Source organism: Molothrus ater, chromosome 5 (assembly GCF_012460135.2).
Source record: "Molothrus ater isolate BHLD 08-10-18 breed brown headed cowbird chromosome 5, BPBGC_Mater_1.1, whole genome shotgun sequence".
Lineage (NCBI taxonomy): Eukaryota > Metazoa > Chordata > Aves > Passeriformes > Icteridae > Molothrus > Molothrus ater.
Window position 1 is genome coordinate 1,305,071 of NC_050482.2, and position 25,958 is coordinate 1,331,028.

The 25,958-nt window shown below is 45.6% G+C and overlaps 1 protein-coding gene across 2 annotated transcripts in view; it reads right to left on the reverse strand.

Annotated features, from left to right (window-relative positions):
- Window positions 1-25,958, reverse strand: part of UBE2H (ubiquitin conjugating enzyme E2 H) — a 56,586-nt gene that overhangs the window by 18,907 nt on the left and 11,721 nt on the right. For both annotated transcript variants that reach the window (XM_036400763.2, XM_036400762.2), the window contains exons 2-3: window positions 7,174-7,250; window positions 6,576-6,650 (exon numbers count right to left, since the gene is read on the reverse strand). In XM_036400763.2, the coding sequence (XP_036256656.1) occupies window positions 6,576-6,650; window positions 7,174-7,250 (152 nt within the window). The remainder of the gene's footprint in view (window positions 1-6,575; window positions 6,651-7,173; window positions 7,251-25,958) is intronic.

Here is a 25,958-nt window from a genome sequence, read left to right on the forward strand (position 1 = left end):
TCCTTCCCTGTTAATTATAATTATTTTCCAGAGCTCAGGCAGGGTAAGGAATGGCAGAATTCTCATTTCCATCACTCCCAGTCTCTAAAAATCAGAGATTTCCACAGGAAACTTCTTCCCTGTTAATTATAATTATTTTCCAGGCAGGGTAAGGAATGGCGGAATTCTCATTTCCCTCATTCCCAGTCTCTAAAAATCAGAGATTTCCATAGGAAATTCCTTCCCTATTAATTATAATTATTACCCAGAGCTCAGGCAGGGTTAGGAATGGCAGAATTCTCATTTCCATCACTCCCAGTGCTCCCAGTCTCTAAAAATGACAGATTTCCATAGGAAACTCCTTCCCTGTTAATTATAATTATTTTCCAGAGCTCAGGCAGGGTTAGGAATGGGAAAATTCTCATTTCCATCATTCCCAGTCTCTAAAAATGACAGATTTCCATAGGAAACTCCTTCCCTGCTAATTACAATTATTTTCTAGAGCTCAGGCAGGGTAAGGAATGGGAATTCCATCACTCCCAGTCTCTAAAATCAGAGATTTCCACAGGAAACTCCTTCCCTATTAATTACAATCATTCTCCAGAGCTCAGGCTGGGTTAGGAATGGGAAAATTCTCATTTCCATCACTTCCAATCTCTAAAAATGACAGATTTCCATAGGAAACTTCTTCCCTGTTAATTATAATTATTACCCAGAGCACAGGCAGGGTAAGGAATGGGAATTCCATCACTCCCAGTCCTAAAAATCAGAGATTTCCACAGGAAACTTCTTCCCTGTTAATTATAATTATTTTCCAGAGCCCAGGCAGGGTTAGGAATGGCAGAATTCTCATTTCCATCGCTCCCAGTGCTCCCAGTCTCTAGAAATGACAGATTTCCATAGGAAACTCCTTCCCTGCTAATTATAATTATTTTCCAGAGCTCAGGCAGGGTTAGGAATGGGAGAATTCTCATTTCCCTCATTCCCAGTCTCTAAAAATCAGAGATTTTCATAGGAAACTCCTTCCCTGCTAATTATAATTATTTTCCAGAGCGCAGGCAGGGTAAGGAATGGGAATTCCATCACTCCCAGTCCTAAAAATCAGAGATTTCCATAGGAAACTCCTTTCCTATTAATTATAATTATTTTCCAGAGCTCAGGCAGGGTTAGGAATGGCAGAATTCTCATTTCCATCGCTCCCAGTGCTCCCAGTCCAGCTTTTATCAGCCTTGCCCAAAGCAGAGATAATCAGGATCCCCCAGGAGCCTTCACGCAGGCCTGGCTCTCCCAGATAAGCTGGGCTGGGGCAGCAAAAATGGGAAATAAAGGCAAAAACCCCTCCCCTGCAGCCTCCTGGGAGCCCTCCTGAGTTCCAGAACTTTCCTTGGAGCTGCCCAGCTTTTCCTGAGCTCGGCTCTAGCAGGGATTTGATCCATCCCAATTCCTGTGGCCAGCAAGAGCTCAGATTCGTTTAGGGAGAAAAACGGGGGTTTTCAGCAAAATGGGGTTTTTCAGAAAAATGGGGGTTTTCAGAAAAATGGGGGTTTCAGGAAAATGGGGGTTTCAGAAAAATGGGGGTTTTCAGGAAAATGGGGGTTTCAGAAAAATGGGGGGTTTCAGGAAAATGGGGGTTTTCAGGAAAATGGGGGTTTTCAGAAAAATTGGGGTTTTCAGAAAAATTGGGGTTTTCAGGAAAATGGGGGGTTTCAGGAAAATGGGGGTTTTCGGAAAAATTGGGGTTTCAGGAAAACGGGGGTTTCAGAAAAATGGGGGTTTCAGAAAAATGGGGGTTTTCAGAAAAATTGGGGGTTTTCAGAAAAATGGGGGGTTTTCAGGAAAATTGGGGTTTCAGGAAAATGGGGGGGTTTCAGAAAAATGGGGGGTTTTCAGCAAAATGGGGGTTTCAGAAAAATGGGGGGTTTCAGGAAAATGGGGGGGGTTTCAGGAAAATGGGGGGTTTCAGCAAAATGGGGTTTTCAGAAAAATGGGGGTTTCAGGAAAATGGGGGTTTTTGGAAAAATGGGGGGTTTTCAGAAAAATGGGGGTTTTCAGGAAAATGGGGGTTTTTGGAAAAATGGGGGTTTCAGGAAAATGGGGGTTTTCAGGAAAATGGGGGGTTTCAGGAAAATGGGGGTTTCAGGAAAATGGGGGTTTCAGGAAAATGGGGGTTTTCAGAAAAACGGGGGTTTTCAGAAAAAAATGGGGGTTTCAGAAAAATTGGGGTTTCAGAAAAACGGGAGTTTCAGAAAAATGGGGGTTTTCAGGAAAATGGGGGGTTTCAGAAAAATGGGAGTTTTCAGGAAAATGGGGCTTTTCAGCAAAATGGGGGGTTTCAGAAAAATGGGGGTTTCAGGAAAATGGGGGGTTTCAGGAAAATGGGGGTTTCAGAAAAATGGGGGTTTTCAGGAAAATGGGGGTTTTCAGAAAAATGGGGGTTTCAGAAAAATGGGGGTTTCAGATAATCCTGAGGAGAAAAATGGGGTTTTTCAGGAAGAGGAAACTTTTGGGAAGGAAGAAAAGGATGAAGACTTGGGGAAGGAAATAAATGAGGTTTCAGCAAGAGCTCAAAGATCAAAAAGGGTGTTTTCTACAGGAGGAAGATTTTGGGATGGATAAAAGAGGTTTTGCAGCAAGAGGCAGGTTTTGGGAAGGAAAAAAAAAGGCTATTCCAGCAACAGGGAGATTTTGGGAAGAAAGAAAGGAGGTTTCAGCAAGATCTCGAGGAGAAAAAAGGGGATTTTCTGCAAGAGGAAGATTTTGGGAACGAAAAAAGCAGATTTTCCAGCAAGAAGCAGTTTTTGGGAAGAAAAATATGAGGTTTCAGCAAGATCTTGAGGGGAAAAAAGGGATTTTCTTCAAGAGGAAGATTTTGGGAAGGGAAAAAGGATTTTCCAGCAAGAAGAAGACTTTGGGAAGAAAGAAAGGAGGTTTCAGCAAGATTCTGAGGAGAAAAAGGGGGTTTTTCTACAAGAGGAAGATTTTGGGAAGGAAGAAAGGGATTTCCAGCAAGAGGAAGATTTTGGGAAGAAAAAAGGGTTTTTCAGGAAAATGCAGTTTTTTTTGGAAGAAAAAAATTAGGTTTCAGCAAGAGCTTGAAGATAAAAACAGAGTTTTTCTACAAGATGAAGATTTTGGGAAGGAAAAAAGGGGTTTTACACCAAGAAGCAGGTTTTTGGCAAGAAAAATATGAGGTTTCAGCAAGATCTTGAGGAGAAAAAGGGGGGTTTTCAGCAAGAGGAGGATTTTGGGAAGAAAAAAGGGTTTTTTCAGCAAGAAGCAGTTTCTTGGTAAGAAAAAAATGAGGTTTCAGCAAGAGCTTGAAGATAAGAAAGGGGATTTTCAGGAAGAGGAAGATTTTGGGAACAAAAAAAGCAGATTTTCCAGCAAGAGGCAGTTTTTGGGAAGAAAAATATGAGGTTTCAGCAAGATCTTGAGGGGAAAAAAGGGGTTTTTCTACAAGAGAAAGATTTAGGAAGGAAAAAAAGGAGGTTTTAGCAAGAGGCATTTTTTAGGAAGAAAAGAAGGGTTTTCTGCCACTTGAACAGAGACTTGTAGGGTGAGGGAAGCTCCTCATGAGGTCTGGATGAACCAGTGGAGACACAACAGATTGAAAGAGGAGAGGGATGGAAAACTGAGAGAAAAGCAGCAGAATCAGCCCAAAAAGGGCCAAAAGATGTGAGCAGAAACTGCTCCCTGCACATGGGCCCGGCCCTGGATCCCTGCAGGGTCCAACCAGGCCGGACTGGGGCTGGAGCAGCCGGCGACACCGGGAGCGGCTGGGGCTGGGGTTTAGGGTCCCAAGCCATGATCCCATGAGGTTTAAAATCCCATTCCATGAGGGTTAAAATCCCATTCCATGATTCCATGAGGTTTAAAATCCCAATCCATGATTCCATAAGGTTTAAAATCCCATTCCATGAGGTTTAAGATCCCATTCCATGAGGTTTAAGATCCCATTCCATGATTCTATCAGGTTTAAGATCCCATATCCCATTCCATGATTCCATGAGGTTTAAGATCCCATTCCATGAGATTTGAGATCCCATTCCATGAGATTTGAGATCCCATTCCATGAGGTTTAAGATCCCAATCCATGATTCTATCAGGTTTAAGATCCCAATCCATGATGTTTAAGATCCCAATCCATGAGATTTGAGATCCCATTCCATGAGATTTGAGATCCCAATCCATGAGGTTTAAGATCCCAATCTATGATTCTATGAGGTTTAAGATCCCAATCCATTATTCTATGAGGTTTAAAATCCCATTCCATGATTCTATGAGGTTTAAGATCCCAATCCATGAGGTTTAAGATCCCAATCCATGATTCTATGAGGTTTAAGATCCCAATCCATTATTTTATGAGGTTTGAAATCCCATTCCATGATTCCATAAGGTTTAAAATCCCATTCCATAAAGTTTAAGATCCCTTTCCATGAGGTTTCAGATCCCTTTCCATGAGGTTTGAGATCCCATTCCATGATTTCAGACTGCCCTGGGCTGCACTGGTTTGGGAAGGGGGAAGGAGCAAGGGCGGGCAGCAAACAGTGGGAATTCCCATGGGAATGTGCCTCTCCAAGAGGGATTTCCAGAGCTGGCTCAGGGGGAGGAAAAGGCCCCTCAGAGCTGCAGATTCCTGCGCTCTCTCCCTCAGAAATGTCTGCACATTCCTGGGGTTCACAGGAGGCCTCAAACAACAAAAAACAAAATTAAAAAAAGGTGAAGGATGGTGATGGACAGCAGCAGCCTCTCCCAAAAGGCACAATTCCCACTGGAACAGAGGATTCCCCATCCCACAGAGCTCCCAAAACCCCTGAGCCCGAGGGGGTATTTGAAGGAGGCAGCCAAAGGAGGATGATGAGGTTGGAAAGGCCTTCAGCCACTGGAACGGCACCTGGAGTGGTTTCCTGCTCCCCAGGCACGCATCCAAGCTCAAACCATTTCCCAGTGGAATTCCCCACTGCTCTCCAAGGTGAAACAAGAAGATTTTTGGTGAGAAATCCCTGCTTTTCAGTTCTTCCACATGTGAATTCCCTGCTCCAAGAGGATGGAGGCTGCAGTGCAAGAGCTTCCACCCACTTTTGGACAGAAAACCCCAAAAGCTGGGCTCCCCCCGACACCAAGAACTGTGGTCTTTGTTCCCCCACTCCACAATAAGTGGAGTTAATTATTAAATTTTTTAATTCAATAAAACTAAATTTAATAAGTAAATAAATAAATAGATTTATAAATTTATATAAAATTTTAATAAAAATAAATTTAATAAATTTAAATTTAATAAATTTTAAATTGTAATAATTTAATACATTTTAAAATCTAATAAATTTATTAAATTTAAATTTAATAAACTTAAATTTAATTTTTTAAATTTAAATTTAATTTTTGTAATAATTAATTCCACAATAAGTGGAGATAATGATTAAATTTTTAAATTAATAAAATTAAATGTAATAAGTAAGTAAAAATAAATTCATTTATAAATTTATAGAAAATTTAAATCAAAATGAAATTAATAAATTTTAAATTTAATAAATTTTAAAATGTAATAATTTAATAATTTTTTAAATTTAATAAATTTATTAAATTAAAAAAATAAATTTAATTTTTTAAATTTAAATTTAATTTTTTTAATGATTAATTCCACAATAAGTGGAGTTAATGATTAAATTTTTAAATTTAATAAAATTAAATTTAATAAATAAATACATAAATAAATTCATTTATAAATTTATATAAAATTTAAATCAAAATAAATTTCATAATTTTAAATTTAATAAATTTTAAAATGTAATAATGTAATAAATTTTTAAATTCAATAAATTTATTAAATTTAAATTTAATGAATTTAATTTTTAAAATTTAAATTTAATTTTTTTAAATAATTAATTCCACAATAAGTGGAGTTAATGATTAAATTTTTAAATTTAATAAAATTAAATTTAATAAATAAATAAATTCATTTATAAATTTATATAAAATTTAAATAAAAATAAATTTAATAATTTTAAATTTAATAAATTTTAAAATGTAATAATGTAATAAATTTTAAAATTTAATAAATTTATTAATTTTAAAAAATTAAAATTATTTTTTATTTAAATTTAATCTTTTAATAATTAATTCCACAATAAGTGGAGTCAATGATTAAATTTTTAAATTTAATAAAATTAAATTTAATAAATAAATACATAAATAAATTCATTTATAAATTTATAGAAAATTTAAATAAAAATAAATTTAATAATTTTAAATTTAATAAATTTTAAAATTTAATAATGTAATAAATTTTTAATTCAATAAATTTATTAAATTTAAATTTAATGAATTTAATTTTTAAAATTTAAATTTAATTATTTAAATAATTAATTCCACAATAAGTGGAGTTAATGATTAAAAAAACCCACATGGAACAGAGATCGAGTTGATCAACACACAAATATGCAGCCAAATCCCACTCCCAGCTCCTCCTCCTCCTCCTTCCAAAGGCCAAAATTCCTCTTTTCTTGGGATCTGAAATCCCATGGAAGTCCTTGTATTACACCTGCAAACTGCAGGCCCAAAGCACAGGATTTGGCTGGGAAATGAGTGTTTGTTACCTATAGACGGGGATTTGAAGGGGTATTTGTCAGGAAGGTCGACTCTAACTTTCCATACTCCACCTTCATAGGGTGCTGCAAGGGAGGAAAAGCAGGAGTTAGACACTGCCCAGCTGAGAGAGGACAAACAGAACCACAGCATCAGGGAAAACATCCCTGGAAAAATCCACAGCTCCACTGGGAGGGAGATCCCAAAGCCTTTCCCTGCTCTGCCTCACAGGGTTTGAGGAGATCCTGGAGAAGATCTCAGCACAAAGGCACCAGAGCCTGGTTCAAACCAGGCACTGAGGGACCATCTCCTCCCCTTTGGAGATGGTCTAAAGGAAGGTGGGAAAGCCATTTGAATTCCCAGCTCCATGGAAATTCCCACCAGTGACCCAGGTTTGGCCAGGTCTGGGAAAGCTCAGGGATGCTGCAGGAGCTGCCAGGGATGGGGCCTATCCATGGCCATGCTCCCGGCTGGATCCTGCCCACCCTCAGAATGTGGATTTCCCTCCATCCCCCTCAGATCTGCTCATCTGTTCCCCTCTGGAATGGCATTTCCCTATTCCCCAGGCCAGTGGATTGCTTTTCTGGAAGGGCAGGGTCAGGAACTTACTTCCTTGTGGTCCATAAAACTTCACAACAAATTCGTTGAGTCCTCCTAAGATTGTGACTTCGTGTTTGCTCTCGATCCTGGTGCAGCAAGTCAAGGAAAAACACCCGATCCAGGAAACAAAAAACCCATTTACTCACACCCAAGGAATGCACCCAAAGCCCACTGACCCAAAGATTCAAATTATCCCAAGCCCCACACGGAATTTGAGCGTCCTGACACATCTGAGTGACCCCTGCCCCACAGTGATGCTGGCAAAGCCAATTCCCCACCCTCCCCTGCCCTGAGGAACCCTGGGGTGAACCCTCAGGGTTTTCCATTTTCCATCCCCTCATGCACAGAGCAAGCTCGGATTTGGGAGAGCACTGGGACATGTTTGAAACAAACCCACTGCTCCAATGAATTCCATTTCCCCTCCCACAGCTCCCATGCAAATCCTGGCAATCTCTGACTTGCAAGACCAAAAACCTCCTGAGTCTGGGGAGAAATGGGGTGAAAGAACAACAGGGAGAATCAAAGTGCTTTGGGAGGAAGGGAACAGAAAGGGAAAGGCAGGTGGGAAAAAAGGGAATACAAAGGGAAAGGCAAGTGGGAAAGAGGAGAATGGAAAGGGAAAGGCAAGTGGGAAAGAAGGGAATAGAAAAGGGAAAGGCAGGTGGGGAAGAAGGGAATAGAAAAGGGAAAGGCAAGTGGGAAAGAGGAGAATACAAAGGGAAAGGCAAGTGGGGAAAAGGGAAGAGAAAAGGGAAAGGCAGGTGGGAAAGAGGGGAATGGAAAGGGAAAGGCAAGTGGGAAAGGAGGGAATGGAAAGGGAAAGGCAAGTGGGGAAAAGGGAATAGAAAAGGGAAAGGCAAGTGGGAAAGAGGAGAATACAAAGGGAAAGGCAAGTGGGAAAGAGGAGAATACAAAGGGAAAGGCAAGTGGGAAAGAAGGGAATAGAAAAGGGAAAGGCAAGTGGGAAAGAGGGGAATGGAAAGGGAAAGGCAAGTGGGAAAGAGGGGAATGGAAAGGGAAAGGCAAGTGGGAAAGAAGGGAACACCAAGGGAAAAGCAGGAAATCTTCATCCCAAGCCAGGCTCAGTTAAGACAATTATGGTGGTGTTTCAGCAGTGAAGCTTGATAAGGAATTCTGCTGTAAATCAGGGTTAATGGATGGGGAATAATATCCTCCAGCAATTCCCTTTCATCAGTGGCGTGGCTGAGAATTACAAGGGAAGCAGGAGAAAATCAAAGGTTTGTTCCCAGTTGAACTCTGGCTCTGCAGCACCGAGGCTGCTCCCATCTGAGGGAAGGGACATGGGATATTTCATATAAAGATCCTTCACAGCACAGCAGGGCTTGGCAGGAATGTTCCAGCTGTAGGGAAATGCAGATTCCCCCTTTTTCCCCTCCTTGGATGGAAAAGATTTTCTGCTTTCATGGCACCAAGTTTGCCCAGGATTGTAGGAATTCCACAGACCCTGATGACACCTGGGCACACGCTGGAATGTTCCCAACCCACCAGGAATTCCCCAAAACCACCAGGAACAAAGAATTCCCAGCTCAGAGCCCTGAGTTTAAGTGACAACCTATGAAATGTGCTGGATGTCACCACTGGGTGAGGGCTGGGTGAGGCTCTGCAGTTTTTGGGAGGAGATCCCAGTCCCACCTCTGGGGTTCCTCAGGATTTATTTATTGCAATCCCTCAAGCACAAGAACTCCCAGACTGGACAGACTTTATCCACAGAGTCAGCTCCAAAAGGGTTTGGACACAAGAACCTCCTTCCCCTCATTCTCACAGGGAGAGGGAAAAGTTTACAGCTGTTTGTTTGGCTCTGGAAGTTTCTGGGCCCAGCAGGAGCAGTTCTGCCCTAAAACTCCACAGCAAGGAATTTTACTTGCTGCACCCACCCAGGAGCAGCTCCCAAAGGGCAGCTGGGAACAGAAAAATGCCCTCAGTGCTGTGATTTTCCTGCTGAAATCCAATGGAATCTCTGGAAAAGCAGCATCACCACTCCAGGTTTGAGGTGAGGAACCTCCCAAGGAAGGGTCGTGGCTGAGGGACATTTGTCACCAGATTTCTTCATGGCACTCAAACTTTAAAACTTCCTGTTGTGGTACTAATTCCTTAGGAAATACATCCCTGGATGACCATTCCAGGTTCCCAAAGTCCTACATAGTTCCACTGTGTGCAATGATGGCCCAGGAAATGTTTAATTGCCTGGATTTTCACGCTCACAGAAGCTTCATGGATCAGATTAAGCACAAATGGTTTTACTTTGGACTAAATCAAGTCCTGCTTAATAAAAAGCAGCTCTCCCAGGCTGATCCTGAGCAGCTCCAGCCTGGATGCTCCTCAGCTCCCTGAGTTAATGCCAACTGTAAATTCAAACTGAGTTTCCCACACTCGGACTCGATCCTGGTGTTGCCAAATTCAAAAAATATTCATGAGCCACACAGGGCCATAGCTGAATATTGTCCTTGTTGTGGCAAAGACCTAAAATTCCTATCAAAAAATCTGTGAGTGAATTAAGTTCATGAAAGGGAGAAATATTGGGGTGAAAGGTTTGGGAACAACCACGTTGTTTATCAACAGGAGACCAGAAATTCTTCGCTGTGAGGGCAGCGAGACCCTGGCACAAATCCCCAGAGCAGCTGGGGCTGCCCCTGCATCCCTGCAATGCCCAAGGCCAGGCTGGAGCAGCCTGGGACAGTGGGAGGTGTCCCTGCCATGGTTTGGGTTGGAATCTCTAAGGTCCCTTCCCACCCAAACCATTCCCTGAGTCTGTGAGGACAGACTGAAGATGAAGTGGATTTCAGCCACAAAGCCCTTGAATCAACACAGGGGAAATCTCTGGCAGTGCATCAGCAGAAATGAAGCTGGGAAAGGCCTGCTTCCTTGAAATGAGGTGAATTCCAGGTACTAACAGAGCTGGGGTGAACCACCTGCCCTCGCCCTCCTCCACCGAGGAAAAGATGCCCAGGAAAGAGAAATCTTGGAATGCCACCAACAGAAGAGCTGAGAGCACTCCTGGGAGAGCTGCATGGAGCTGGTGCAGAGAACACTGCCACCCTACAAGCCTTCTCCATCTCCAGAAAGTCCTCGGGAAAGGGAGCAGTTATTGCAGGAGCTGGGACATCCAGGAATGTGAGGCAGACCATCCCACAAATGCTCTGTCCCAGCAGCACAGGGGACCAGCAGAAGGGACTGGACACCTCTGGAGCAGTGTCCAGACCACATTCCCACAGAAAGCTCCACCATCACTCCTGGTGATGGATCTGGCAGCGAATCCAGGCTCTGTTCTCTCAGCTCACGCTGAATTTTTTCCGAAAGGCGAAAACCTCACAGCCCAATCCCAGATGGATTCTGTCCCAAACGCGCCAGGAATTAATCAGCAGGAATTAATCAGCAGGAATTAATCAGCAGGCTCCCATCCAGAGACCCCCAGTCCTGAAGGAACCCAGCTGGGGGGTGTCCTCTCCTGCATCCACGCTCTGCCGATGGATCCTGCAGTGATTCCAAGGAACTCCAGGAATGAGAAATGCTCCAGGTCTTCGGCAAAGTGAGCACAGCTCCAGGAAGCAACAGGAAAGGAGCACCAAGAACTTGGAGAAAGATTCCCACAAAATTAAGGTGATCTCCAGAAGTTTCTGCTGGGATTGCTGCATTTGTGTCCAGAACTGCCAGCCACCCCTCTCACTGGATACTGCTGAGCATCCCTGCAGAAAGCCCCCAGCTACTCAACCACACATCCAGCATTTTTTGGGAAGACCATTTTGGAAGAACATTTTTTGGACCTTTTAGTCTACCCTGTCCAGGCCAATCTCTCTGCACCCACATTCTCTCTCAGCACACTTTTTGCCACTCAAATTTACAAAAGCCCAAGCAATTAATGAATAAAGACTTGAAACATTCCTGATTCCAGGGGTTCACCCTGCAAGGAGCCCTTGTTCCCACAGCAGGACACAGAGCCAAGCTCACAGCTACAAACCCAGCCTGTAACACATCCCACGCCCTGAAATCTTTAAAAACCATCACCCAAATCCCTCCCAAGGCTCTTGGCCTTGCTGCTTTTATCTCCTCATCACCTCAGGATGCCAACTGGACCTGGTGCCAAAAAAAAAGCCAGAGGAAAAGTCAAAGGAAAAGAGAAAAATCTGGACATGAGTCAGATCTCTGAGTTCAGAAGCCACAGAAAAGAGAGATGGGTCCTGAGGACCTGAAGATAAATCATCTTAGTCCCAGGATGATGAAGAGAATTTTACACCAGCAAACATTGGAATATTGAGATGATGCTATGGAAGCTTGTTTTCAAATATCAGCTGGGAAGGGCTGCTAGGAAGGAGCCAAGGGAATTTTACAGGCTCCCCATGCAGGGCCTGAAACATGCCAGGAGCTGCAAGGAGGACAGAGATGTGGATTTGTACAACAGCAACAGCCCAAACTCCCTGGGACAGAACAGCCCAAACTCCCTGGGACAGGAACAGCCCAAACTCCCTGGGACAGGAACAGCCCAGCTCCTTGGACAGGACAGCCCAAACTCCCTGGGACAGTGTGACAGGAACAGCCCAGCTCCCTGTGACAGGAACAGCCCAAACTCCCTGGGACAGGAACAGCCCTGTCCCTGTGACACTGTGACAGGAACAGCCCAAACTCCCTGTGACACTGTGACAGGAACAGCCCTGTCCCTGTGACACTGTGACAGGAACAGCCCTGTCCCTGTGACACTGTGACACGAACAGCCCAAACTCCCTGTGACACTGTGACAGCCCTGTCCTTGTGACACTGTGACAGGAACAGCCCTGTCCCTGTGACACTGTGACAGGAACAGCCCTGTCCCTGTGACAGGAACAGCCCAAACTCCCTGTGACACTGTGACAGGAACAGCCCAAACTCCCTGGGACAGAACAGCCCAAACTCCCTGGGACAGGAACAGCCCTGTCCCTGTGACAATGTGACAGGAACAGCCCAGCTCCTGGGACAGAACAGCCCAGCTCCTGTGACACTGTGAGAGGAATATCCCAGCTCCCTGTGACAGGAACAGCCCAAACTCCCTGGGACACTGTGACAGGAACAGCCCAAACTCCCTGTGACAATGTGACAGGAACAGCCCTGTCCCTGTGACACTGTGACAGGAACAGCCCTGTCCCTGTGACAATGTGACAGGAACAGCCCAAACTCCCTGTGACACTGTGACAGGAACAGCCCAAACTCCCTGTGACAATGTGACAGGAACAGCCCTGGCCCTGTGACACTGTGACAGGAACAGCCCTGTCCCTGTGACACTGTGACAGGAACAGCCCTGTCCCTGTGACAATGTGAGAGGAACAGCCCAAACTCCCTGTGACAATGTGACAGGAACAGCCCAAACTCCCTGTGACAATGTGACAGGAACAGCCCAAACTCCCTGTGACACTGTGACAGGAACAGCCCTGTCCCTGTGACAGGAACACCCAAACTCCCTGCAGGAATCAAGGCTCTGCTTTCAGGGCTGAACTCATTGAGCAAACTGAAACTGTTTCCTCAGTCAGAATAAAAAGCAATTTAAAACATTTTGGGTTTTCTACACCAGGACAAAATCCCCATAAAAACCTTTCAAATCTGGACTGGCAGGACCTGTCCAGCAGTCAGGGAAAAGTGGCCACTGTGGATTTGCCTGTTCCAGGGTCAAATTCCCATTTCCTCATCCTCATGCAGGGCCACCCAGCACTGCAGGGCTGGATTTCCCCTGCAGCAATAAAATAAAATAAAAATTGGTTAGGATTTGACTTCACAGCCAGACCTGCCCAAATCCCAGCTGAACATCATGGCCCACAGATGGTCTGGCTGCTCACAGGGTGGAGTGGCTTTTTCCTGGCAAACATTTCACTCAAAAAGAAAAAAAAAAAAAAACAACTCTCATTAAGTTTCTTTAAAACTAACATTAGTTACAAGCTTGGGAAAATGAGTTTCCCAGCTAAAAATATTCAGCAAGCAACACAAATGGCAAAGAGGAGCAGAAAGTTGGAATATTCTGTAGAAAAATAAAGTTGTGGGTTTATCTGGGGGTTATAACTAAAGTGAGAAATGGGTTGAGGGTCATGATGAGGAATTAGGAATTTTTAAGGATCTCTGTCATGACAGAGATTTTATATTTCTATTTATATATACACTAGATATTATTTCTATATTTTATTTTATATATTTATATATTTTATACTTTTATCCCTGTTTGCCCCAACTCCCTGCCCTTACGCACATCTCATTTCCCTCCTCCAGCCCTGCAGGGCACCAAAAAAAGGACTTTTAGAAGTCAAAAAGGTTAGAGAGGCCACAAACAGCTGTGGTTTCTTGGAGCAGCAAGAGGTGGATTTTAGCACCTGATTTGTTGCAAACTTCATGAGAACTCCAGGCTAAAATGATTCCCAATATATTTATCCCTATTTTATATATTTTTATATATTATTATATTTTAAATATTTATTTTATATTTTATATCTATATATCTATATTTATTACATCTTTTTATATTATATATTTATATTTAATACATTTTATTACTTTTCTATATGCTATATTTTATATATTTTTATACTTTATGTATTTATATCATTTTATATATATTATTTGTATATTTATATTTCTTTATATATTTATAGTTATATATTTTACATAATATATCTTTATCTTTATTTACTACTTATATTTATATGAATATATATTATTTGTACATTTTATTTTATATATTTATATTTTATATATACTTATCCCTGTTTTCCCTTTATCTCTGTTTGCCCCAACTCCCTACCCTTACTCACATTTCATTTCCCTTCTCCAGCCCTGCAGGGCACCAAAAAAAGGACTTTTAGAAGTCAAAAAGGTTAGAGAGGCCACAAAAGAGCTGTGGTTTCTTGGAGCAGCAAGAGGTGGATTTTAGCACCTGATTTGTTGCAAACTTCCTGAGAACTCCAGGCTAAAATGATTCCCACATTAAAATCCACGGGTTTCCCTCAAGCCAGGAACTCTCAGTGCCAAGGGCACCCTCAGAGTTTCTGCTTTTAAGCAAAGAGGTTTCCCAGCACCGAGCCCAGCTCTGTTATTTGCCAAGGATGTTCTACTGAACAGTTCCTGGGGTTTTATCCTCACATTCCTGGGGCAAATCCCAACTTTCCTTCCTCTGGATTCTCCCTCGACTCTGCCCTGATGAGATCCCAGCTGGATCCAGCTCTGGAGTCACCAGCAGGACCTGGAGCTGGACCAGAGGAGAGCAGGGAGCTGCTCCAAGGGCTCCCCTCTGCCCTGGCAGAGCTGGGAATGCTCCCCTGGGGAAGGGAGGGATCCGGGGAGAGCTTCCAGCACATTCCAGGGGCTCCAGGAGAGCTGCAGAGGGACTGGGGCCAAGGCCTGCAGGGACAGCACCCAGGGAATGGCTCCCAGTGCCAGAGGGCAGCCAGGGATGGGATCTTGGCAATGAGGAATTCCTGGCTGGGCTGGAATTGCCAGAGCAGCTGGGGCTGCCCCTGCATCCCTGCAATGCCCAAGGAAGGATTGGAGCAGCCTGGGATGGTGGGATTGCAATGGGATGGACATTAAGGTCCCTTCTCACCCAAACTGCTCTGGGATTCTGGGATTTGGGACACTCAGAATCCATCCCGAGGGATTTTTATGGAAGTTGGGGATGGAAAAGGGAAGGGAGACCCTTCCTGGAGTCCTGAGGTTCCCAGTGAAGCTCCTGGATCCCAAAATCCCTTCCTAGAGAGGAGTCGGGGTGGGGATGGATCCAATCCCAGGCTGGGAGAGCTGGGAATGGAGGGAATTCCCTGGAGAGGGAGACTGGGCTGGGATTTTGGGAAGGGATTCCCAGAGCAGCTGGGGCTGCCCCTGATCCCTGCAATGCCCAAGGTTGGACCCTGGGGCTGGAGCAGCCTGGGACAGGGGGAGGTGTCCCTGCCATGGATCTTGAAGGTCCCTTCCAATCCACACCATTCTGGGATTCCATGGGCCTGAACTGGACTTTTGCAGGAACCCCTGCACAGCTCTGAAAGCCACAAAACTGATTTTAATCCTACAGAATATATATATTATTATATTTTAAATATTTATTTTATATTTTATATCATATATTATCTATATATCTATATTTATTATAGATAAATAGGACAAAAAGGGACAGCAAAGCTCAGAGCCCCGGAAAGCTCAGAGGACAAACAGCTTTCCCTTGGCTCTCCTGCTCCCTGTGCCAAGTGAAGCAGGGACACCCCAGCACAGAGGGGGTTCACTCCCTGTAAGGCAACACCAGCTCTGCCTGCTGCCAAAAACGCCCTGGAAGGGCAAGAATTGGGAATTAATAACTGAGCAGCAACCTGTGCCTGGCTGCTGAGTTTTCATTTTACTGCACACAAGAGTTTCCTTGTTGGAAATGCTCTGGCCACCTCTCCACCAGGTTTTACCTGCCTGAGGGAAGAAATCACACAAGCACACAAAAAAAAGAATCCTTCAATTATTCCACAGGCATCCCTCCCAATTCCACATAAGGATGGCAGATTTCATTTTACTGCACACAAGAGTTTCCTTGTTGGAAATGCAGCTTTGCTGTGAAGAAAGCCCTTCCTGGCCACCTCTCCACCAGGTTTTACCTGCCTGAGGGAAGAAATCACACACACAAAAAAAGAATCCTTCAATTATTCCAGGCATCCCTCCCAATTTCACATAAGGATGGCAGATTCCCCCCAGACAAAGCCCTTGGTCACCAGTGACCCCATCAACTTTCCTGGGAAGCAAAAGGCACCTTCTGGATGAAAGCAGGGATTTGGGGAGAAGAAAATACTGTTCCAGCAAAGCCTCCAGCCTGCCCTGCTTGCTTTGGAGCTCCTGGTGATTTACATCTGGCTCATTTCCACCAGCTTTGTGCCAAGAAACCGGAGTAATAAAGAGAAGGTAGAAGGAAAAGTCAGCTTTTCCCTGGAGACACTCTGCAGCCGAGCTGGCTGCTCTGAGGCAGCACAAACCAAGTCAGCATTTTCCTCCAGAGCTGCTTTTCCTGCCCCAGAAGCACCACAGAACACGAGGTGCATCCCATGCCACGCTGGATGGAGCTGCACTGCCCTTCCCCTACAGAAATAAATCCATTTACTGCCCTCCCCAGCCCTCTGCTGCTCCCTTAAAAAGCTACAACTGGAAAAAAAAGGAAGGCAGGTACAGATTGGATCTTTTATCCATGGGCAGGGGCTGAGCCTGGAGCAAAGGAGGCTCAGGGGGCCCTTGTGGCTCTGCACAAGTCCCTGCCAGGAGGGGATGTTGATTTTCTTAGTTTTTGTAGGGATGGGGTAATTGGGAGGTGTTTCACAAGATTTCATTCTATCATCAAATCTCGATAAATAGTAAAACTATTTCTTGAGATTGATAACAGAATGATTACTATTATTACTATAATAAATAGTATTTATATGTAATATATATAATAAGTATAAATACATATTATATATATAGTGTATATAAATTAATATGTATATAATGTATGTATATATATATGTATATAATGTATGTATAAATAAATATATAATGTATGTATAAAATAATATATAAAATACATATATAATATGTATAATAAATAGTATTTATATTCTATTATATATAGAATATTACTATTTAATTAGTTTTACTATTTATTATAGTAATAATTATTATTATTACTATAATAAATAGTAAAACTAAATAAATAGTAACATTCTAATTTTCTAAAATATCTAATATTTTTACAAAACCCTATTTTAAAACCTCTCTCAACAACATCATCTCTATTCTATAACCTTCCTAAATCAACACACCTTATCTCAGTATCTATATACAAATATACCAAATTATATACACTTTCTAACAAATTTTACAAATCCTTTACAAATCCATTCCCCACAAGGAGACAGGCAAGGGGCTCGGGCTGTGCTGCAGGGAACAGGGACAGGAGCAGAGGGAACGGCCTCAGGCTGGGCCAGGGCAGGGGCAGGATGGAGATTTTAGGGAAAATTCCTTCCTGGAACAGTGGTCAGGTGCTGGAAAGGCTCAGGGAGGTCTGGAGAGATTTCCCTGGGGATGTGGTGGCCTTGGCAGTGGTGGGACTGGATGGGTTCCCAACTAAAATGATTCCATGACTCCGTTATTTTATGGTTTTGCATTAAAGAAATCAGCTTGGGATGGGCCAATGCTGAACCGCAGTGGGGGCACCAGGAACCCCCTCCCTCCATCCCATAAACGGATCACAAACCCTTTAACCCTGACCTCCACCCTCCTGGCAGGGAGAAGCTTCGGCCAAGGAGAGGAGAAGCTGGCCCAGGAATTTCAAGGGGGGTGGATTTGAGGGAAGGGAGCTGCACTGGAGCTGGGATCCATAGAGCTGAAGGGGTGTCCCTGGGCGTGACCACAGTGACAGAGCCACCGCCACAAGCAGGAGATTTCCTTCCAACAGGGGTCCAAGAGGGGCGATTAACACCTAATTAGAGGCAACTGTCAACGAGCAAACTCCTTAAAGGGACCCTACAGGGAGGATTTCTCTGGGATAAGTGGTGGGGCAAAACCATCCCCAGGATTCCACAGTGACCTGAGACTTGCCCAGGGAAGTCCCTGAGAGCTGGGAATAATCAGGAACCAGAAGATCCCCCCAGTCCGAGTGTCAGCTCGGGGCAGCCAGGGCTGGCTCCAGGAGCACTGAGGATGGAACTGGAGCCCTGCTGGTGGCCACACTCGTGTCCCTGAGCTGAAGCAGCAGATCTGACGCTGGCACCACTGCAGGCTCCCACCCAGAGGAGCTGTTTCCGTGGAGATGGGACACACCGGCGGAACGCAGTGGTTTGGGTACAAATCATCAACTTCTCAAACAGCCAGAAATTTCCAGTGTGCTTTCAGAGAAATATCAGAAGGGGAAAATACAACCTTTGCTTTTTCCCAGGTGTGCTGGCAAGGGTTCATTTCCTCTTTGGGGTGACTCAGGAAGTGCTGAACCTCTTGTGAAAGAGAAGCCCTGGTTGTGAAACCACAGGACTGAGTGTGACCCCAAACCTGTGCTAGACCTGACACCAAGCCCAAGATCTGAGTTTATTTTGGGGCTGGGCCTCATCATGTGATTTACATGAATGCAGCAGGTCTGTCAAAAGCAGATTGCTTTGACATAGTCAAATATTTCTCTAATTTAGTCTTCACAGGAAAAAAAAAAAAAAAGAATTATTTTAAGATGTGGCCTTTTCCCTCCAGGGGAGTTTGGGTTAGGTTTTTGTAGATTTTAGTGAAATGCTTTTTCACTTGCAGAAACCTCCCCAGTCATTCAGAAAGTGCCTCAAAGCACCTCAGCAAGGGTGACATGAAGCCCCCAAGGGACAAACATCCATCTCCTCCTGCTGGAAAACCCTTGGGAGGAGATGTTTGCACTCAGAGCAGATGCAGAGGAGGCCAAGAGCTGAGCTTTGGCAAGGGCTTATTCAGGGGAAAAAAAAAATCTAGAATTATGTCAAGGTCTTGATTTTAAACAAGATAAAAGAGTTTCGTGGCAGGAAGGAGAAAGCGTCAAAGGAAATATTTTAAGCTTAAAATAAATGAAGCTTAAATTTAGCTTTGGCATGGAGCAGGTCCAGTTCTGGAGGCAGATTGCACATCCTCTCTGCTGCCCACTGCCAGGACCTTTCCCTGCCTGCCAAAGATGCTGAATGGACCACAGGACTGAGGAGAGGATGCTGATCCTCAGCTCCAACTCCAGCCTGACGCTGACTGAGGGCAGAGTGAACTGAGAACTGCTTTAACAAACACTCCATGCTGGGGAGCTCCAGGAAAAACCAGGCCTGGAGAGGCTTCCCAGGACCAAACCGAACCCTGAGCTCTGAAACATCACAAAGAGAGGAAACCCCTCCAAAGTCCTGCTCAGGACCCTGACAGGATCCCTCCAGGGCCTGGAGCAGAATCCAGTGGGAGTTTTGCTGTCCTGCTCCCCAGGCCTCTCCAGCACCAGGGAGAACTGAGTTCTCTCCATGTGCATTTCCTGATCCCACTCACACCAAGTTTTTAACCCGTGGTTTTCAGAGCTGAGACAGCACCAACTGCTGGGAATCCAGCCTGGCCAAGCTGGGCTTGCACTCTAAACCAGGCTCAGAGCCCACAGAAATGGACAGTGCCACTGAAAATGAGGCAGCCCTGTGCTCACAAAGCTGCTTCAACCTTAATTCCCCAAGAATTGGCTTTTGTGCTTCAAATCCAAACTCCCAGCAGGAACTGCCTCCCACCCAGGTGTTTCCTGCTCCAACCACAACAGCAATAAGGTCTCCCAAAGATATTCTGGGGGTGATTTGTCCCCTGCTCTCACAGAACCAGAAAATTTGGGTGGGAAGGGATCTCAAACCCCTGCAGTGCCAGCCCTGCCATGGCAGGGACACCTCCCACTGTCCCAGGCTGCTCCAGCCCCAGTGTCCAGCCTGGCCTTAAATAATTCCAGGGATCCAGGGGCAGCCCCAGCCAACCTGTGCCAAGGTTTCAGCACCCTCACAGGGAAGAATCTCTTCCTAAGATTTAATCTCAACTTATCCTCTGCAGTTTTAGGCCATTCCCCAGCTGTTTGTTCCAGAATTCTTTGCTACTTGAGCCAGAAGCTCCAGCAGTTCTGAGCCCTCCTGGTTCTTGTCTGCCAATCCTCAAAGAAAAGAGCTTTAAAACAAATCTCCAAACCCACTGGGATTTTTCCAGCACAGGTGGAGGAAATAAAGGCCAAGTGAATGTGGAAATTAAGCTTGAGATTAGAGCAATTCCTCTAACCTAAAGCAACACAGAGGAAAACCTTGCTTTGCCTTCAGTGCAGATTTCCCAGCACCCAATCTGAAGGAATCCACCAGGTGGATTTTTCAGGGGGGATCATTCCTGAGGCAGCTGGGGGGTTTTGTTCCATTCAAAACACTGTTAAAAAATACACTTTTTTTTCAAGAACAAGTGAAATTCTGCTCCTCTGATTCCCAGATGCAGCAGCAGAGGAGGCACAGAGCAGCTCACAAACAGTGGGAAATCAGGATGACCATCAAGCCTGTGGAAGTGGCTTGCACCCCAAATTCTTCCTTAAGTGCTGAGGCAGCACCCACACCTTGGAAAGGCTCATGTGAAACCCATCTGCAGCCCTGGTCAGGATCCTGCTCCTTTGCTTAGGGTTATGTTTCCAACAGCTCTCCATGGGCTGCCAGGAACACAATCCTGGGGGATTTTTCCTTTCCTGCTCCCCAAGCACCCCCAAACTCCATTTTCCTTGGTGAATCTCCACCAAGGGTTGTTTTGCAGAGCTCCTCCCAATCCCACATGGAAATATTCTGGAGTTGGGGGCCTGAGGGTGCTGTGCCTTTTACAGATCCCTCCCAAACCCCAGAGGATGGGATTTGCTCCCTTCTCTCCCTGCCAGAACTTCCAGAGGGATCACATTTGCTTCCCCCCTCCTTGGCTTTGTTCAAAGCGTTTCAAAGGAGCAGCTCAGGCAGGATTTACACACAATTTCCTTGGGTTTTTAGCACAAATTCCAAACCTGACTCACAGACCTGGTGAAGTTACAACAACCACAACTTCCCTTTTTCTCTCTCACACGAAAGCAGAAAAAGCCCAAGTGATTTAGGAGCAAGCACCCTGGTTACACCCAGCTGAAGTTTATCAAGTTTTCCTTCTTTCCAGGTCACCTGCCACATAAAACCACCACAAAGCCACCCAGCAGGAAACTGCAGCCCAGTGCTGCCACAGGAAAAGGTGCAGGAGTTTCCTGCATGCCAGGGGTTTATCCAGAAATCCCTGCAGCAATCCAAGGTGCCACTGTCACAGCTATTAACCCAATTATCCTCTTCATCCTCGCTGTGGAATGAGGGCAATGGGGCACTGTGGCTTCCCCAGTGCATCCCATAAACACATCCGAGGCCCCAGGGCTGCCTGGGGACAGCCAGGCTGCACAAGTGGCTTTGTCCCCTCCTTTCTGTCCAGTGCATGTGGCCACTTCTATTTAAAGAGTTCATTAATAAATCTGAGTTCATCACTCAGAGCTTTCTGCCAAGTCAGGTGGATTCCACTGCTGGATCAGCCCTGAGAAAATACAAACACACAATTTCCAAGGTTGGGCCAGTACAAGGAGTTCCCATCAAGCCATTAACTCTGGAATCACAGGCTGCTTTGGCTTGGAATGGACCTTCAAACCAGCCAGTTCCACCTGCAGGGACACCTTCCACTACTCCAGGCTGCTCCAAGTTCAACCCAGCCTGGCCAGCTCTGCTTAGAATGTAAATTAAAGACTGGCACTGGGGCACTTAATCACCAAACCACCTGCAAAAAGTTCATTCATGAGCCCAGGAAGTTCAGGAAATCAGGCTGGTGCTTCCTTTAATCCAGCAATTCCTCCTGATCCAGCTCTGCTCACAAAAAGCCATTTTCAGGCTGGAGCTTCCAAGGGGTTTCTGGCCTTTCCCAAGGGATTTCTTGGGAAAGGAGCACAGGATTTTCCTGCAAGCTGAAGGTCTCTCAAGCACACATTGTGCTCCAGAGGAAGACATGAGAGAGCCAGGCTGGGTGAACAATGACCCCGCAGGAGCAGCCAAAGGCAGCGGCCAAGGAGGGAGCAGCACAGCCTGGCAGCTCTGGGCGCACCTGGGCACGGCTGAGCTGAGCTGAGCTGGCCAGCAGCACAAACCCACAGCCAGGGCTGGAGGCTGCCCAGGCCCCAGCACAGTGCCATGGCAAACACCTATTTGTAATTCATTTTTATGGTTTGCAGGCTTTGGAGATCCTCCTGGCTCAGCAGCTGCACCAGAAGGAGAAGGAAGAGGCCCAGGCTGTGTTCAAGCACTGGGGATTCCTCTGATTATGGGAAGCCTCTGATGACAGCAAGGCAGGGATTAAAATCATGGAATGGTTTGGGTGGGAAGGGATTTTAAAAATCATCCAACATCCACCCCCTGCCATGGCAGGGCCACCTTCCACCATCCCAGGCTGCTTCAAAGCCCATCCAGCCTGGCCAGGGGTGCAGCTGCTCTGGGAAGTCCCTCTCAATACCTGACCTGCAACTCCCCTCTCTCAGTTTATGGCATTCCTCCTCATCCTGTCCCTCCAGGCCATTCCAAATCCCTCTCCCTCCTTTTATAACCCCCCTTAAAGCACTGGAAGGGTTCATTAAAGCCACTTTGGCACAGGTGACACCAGCACAACCAGAGGAAAGGACAAAGGGAATTTTTTTGTAACAGCAGCAGCAGAGCAGAGGGTGTTGGTGGAGCACAGAACACAAAGTCCTGGTCACTGTGGCCAAGATTCCTCCAAAACAACCTCCAGGATGTGGAGTGGGAGGGCTGAGAAGGACTGGGATGTTTCCCTGGGAGAGTCTGGAAGGTGCTGTCGCTGCTGGAAGCTCTGGGAAGTGAATTCCCCCCCCAGAAGCACCAAACCCACCTGGAGAGGGAAAGCAGGACGCAGGGGTGAGTTTGCATCTGCTGGGATCAGGAGCAGCTCATCCTCACTGCTGATCCAGATCCTGCTCCAGCACAGCTGCTCAGGCTCCATTATCCCAGCCCCTCCCAACCCAGAGCCCAGGGCAGTGTCACCAACCAGCCATCCCGACTTCTGTGTCCTTCTATTTCACCGAGCTGCAGGAAGGAAAACTCACCTGGAGCTTTCCCCACAGGAATAACAGCACCTGGGGCTTGTCGTGTGGATCGGGAAGAAAAAATACCAGCAGGCAGTTTAAAATGGAAGCTGAGCTTTGGGCTCAGGCCTGGAATACACCCCACACTGTCAGGACACTGCAATTCCCAGCTTTTAGGCTGTGTTTGGGTCTCTGAAGGCAGAGCTTTCTCATAATTAGTTAAATTCAGCTGAAACTGAAGATTCCTTGACATCCTCTCTTTGAAGCACCATTATAGGAGAGACAAAGCAGCACCACTGCAACTGCACTAAAAACTAATTAACAGCTCAGTCGTTAGCAGGTGCAGCTGCCTGAAAAGTGGGATTTTGTCACCAAGTTTGAAGCGTCTCCTCCTTCAGAGAGGAGCTGATAAAAACCCCCCGAGCTTTCCCCAGCACAGAACAAAAAGCCTGGAGCCGACCTCTGCCAGATGCTCTGAATTCCAGGTGACCCCCGGCAGAGGCAGGCAGCCTTTCAAAGGCACACATTTACCACAGCCTGCTCCAAGAAATCAGAATGAAGCAGCCTTGACACACTTGAAGCCATTTGGAGGACAGTATTACTAATGCACAAATAAAAAAATCCCAATTAAGCAGCGTGCTGCTGCTGCACAGAACCAGGATGCTGCAACAACCGAGGAAGTTCAAATAAAGACAGCTTGGAATTCCAGAAGCAGCACAGTGCTCCCAGCAATTTTCCCTTGTGCTGCCACAGTGACTGATTTTCCTCCCCTTTACTCATCTCTGCCATGTGACAATTTTAGCAGAGATGTGGGGCTTGGAGGAAAGAAACAAAACAAAACAAAAACAAAAGAAGTGGGAACATTCCTTCCTTGAGATAAATGTACAGGGCAATGAGAGAAGTGGTTTTCTCCCTTTCCCACCCTAAACCTACACAAATCTCCAGCAGCAAGCAGAGCTCAGCAAGGCACAGTTTTTTGGGATATGGAGCTGCTCCATACACAGAAGTGGGCCAGGATTCTCCTCTTGGCCACGCTGGCAGCCCTGGATGGGACTCAACCCCTGGTCCATGCAGAATCTCCATGTCCTCTTACTCCTCCCTGCAATTCCACCTCCAATTCCTCCTCCAGGAGCTTCCCAAGCCAAGCTCAGATTGTCCCTGCCCAGTGGGATTAAAACCCCAGGGATTTCAGCAGAGGCACAGCCCAGAACCAGGGATGGGGCAGGAACTGGGATCCAAAACCTCCCTCTTCTGGCTCACGGGCTAAATTTAGCCCAGTCTGGTAATGACCTAAAAAGCAGCTGATGTGGGTTTCTGTGACGCCTGTGGCTCCTCCAGCCACTTCCTGAGAGAGGGATGGGCACGTGGCAAAGCCCTGCTGCCCCCTGGGTGCTCCAGGAGACCCAAATGGGAAATGTGGGCAATGCTTCACAGCTGCACCCCAAGGATCTGCTGCCCCCTGGGTGCTCCAGGAGACCCAAAATACCAAATGTGGGCAATGCTTCACAGCTGCACCCCAAGGATCTGCTGCCTCCTCCAGGAGACCCAAATGGGAAATGTGGGCAATGCTTCACACCTGCACCCCAAGGATCTGCTGCCTCCTGGGTGCTCCAGGAGACCCAACATGGAAATGTGGGCAAAGTTTCACACCTGCACCCCAAGGATCTGCTTGAGCCAAGTGGTTCCTGCTCCTGATCCATTCCATATCCTGACAGGATTAGGGGAAATTCCCCTTTCAGGGTTTTTTTTTGCTGTTTGAAGCACCTTGTAAAAGAATATCAAAGCTTTCAGCATCACAGCCCCATCCAGCTTTTCCTGGGATGCCCAGCAGCACATTCCCAGCTGCCCCTGGAAGTAAAACAAAATCTGCAGAGGGTTATGGAGTTCACCCATCCCAGGTTTCACCTCTGGAGCTTTCCAAGTCTGGAGCAAACGGGCAAGAGAAACTCACACACAGAATACCCTGAAATGCCTTAATGGCACTGAACTTGGGGTGGCACCAGAGAAACCTGTGACTCTGGAAGCCACCAAGAGCCACAGAGGACAATTTAAAGGACTCAGTGGTTACTGAGCTGAAAAAAACCTCCAAAACTCTTTAAAAAATCCCATTAATGCATCTCAAAACTCTTTAAAAAACCCCATTAATGCATCTCAAAACTCTTTAAAAAACCCCATTAATGCATCTCAAAACTCTTTAAAAAACCCCATTAATGCATCTCAAAACTCTTTAAAAAAACCCCATTAATGCATCTCAAAACTCTTTAAAAACCCCATTAATGCATCTCAAAACTCTTTAAAAACCCCATTAATGCATCTCAAAACTCTTTAAAAACCCCATTAATGCATCTCAAAACTCTTAAAAAACCCCATTAATGCATCTCCTGAGCCTGCAGAATCCTGCACAGCCACACTCAGCAGGAAGCCCCTGCAAAACTTTGAAGCCCAAAACGAAACAAACTTCAGCAAACTCAGCTTTGAGCAGCACAGGACTAAAATTTGCCTCTCCCGAGACAGAGAGGCTGGTTCAGGCTGAAAGCAGCCAGTTCATATGGAATTTTGGGGTGGAAAGGACCTGAAAGATGACCTGATTCCCACAGCTTCCCTAGAGCAGGTTTGCTGTGTTACAACACAAACTCTTCTCACACACAATTCCCACTTATCCAACCAACTCCAGATAAAAATTAATGGGAAAAAAAGCCCCAAAGCCACATTGAGAAGAGGCACCAGGGCTCTCTCTCAGCGCTCTGCCACCACAGAATCCCTGCACAAAGCCCACAACCCCATTTCTTGCTACATTTAAACAGGTGGAACAGGTCAATCTTTGCTTACCCCTCACTCTTTTCCAATAAATGCCGCTGAAGTGAGGAAAATTTCTGATTTTTTCCAGAGAAATGACATTTAAAAAGCTCTGGCAGTTTGGGAACACACCTGAGGAGCTGCAGGGATTGTTGGGATGCAGCTGAGGAGGATTTGACCCTCTGGGACACACCAGAAGAGCCAAACACAGGCCTGTCCTCCACAATCTATTCCCTAAATGTGTAAAACTGAGTTTAGCACCAGGATGTGCAGATGCTTTAAATACAGGTCAGCAAATTTCCCGATCTCAGAGCAAGAGCAAAGTTGTGGCAAACCTTGAAATGCAAAATGGGACCCTCCCAGGGACCAAAGGGACCCATTAGGGGCACATTCTTGCTCACCAGCTCAT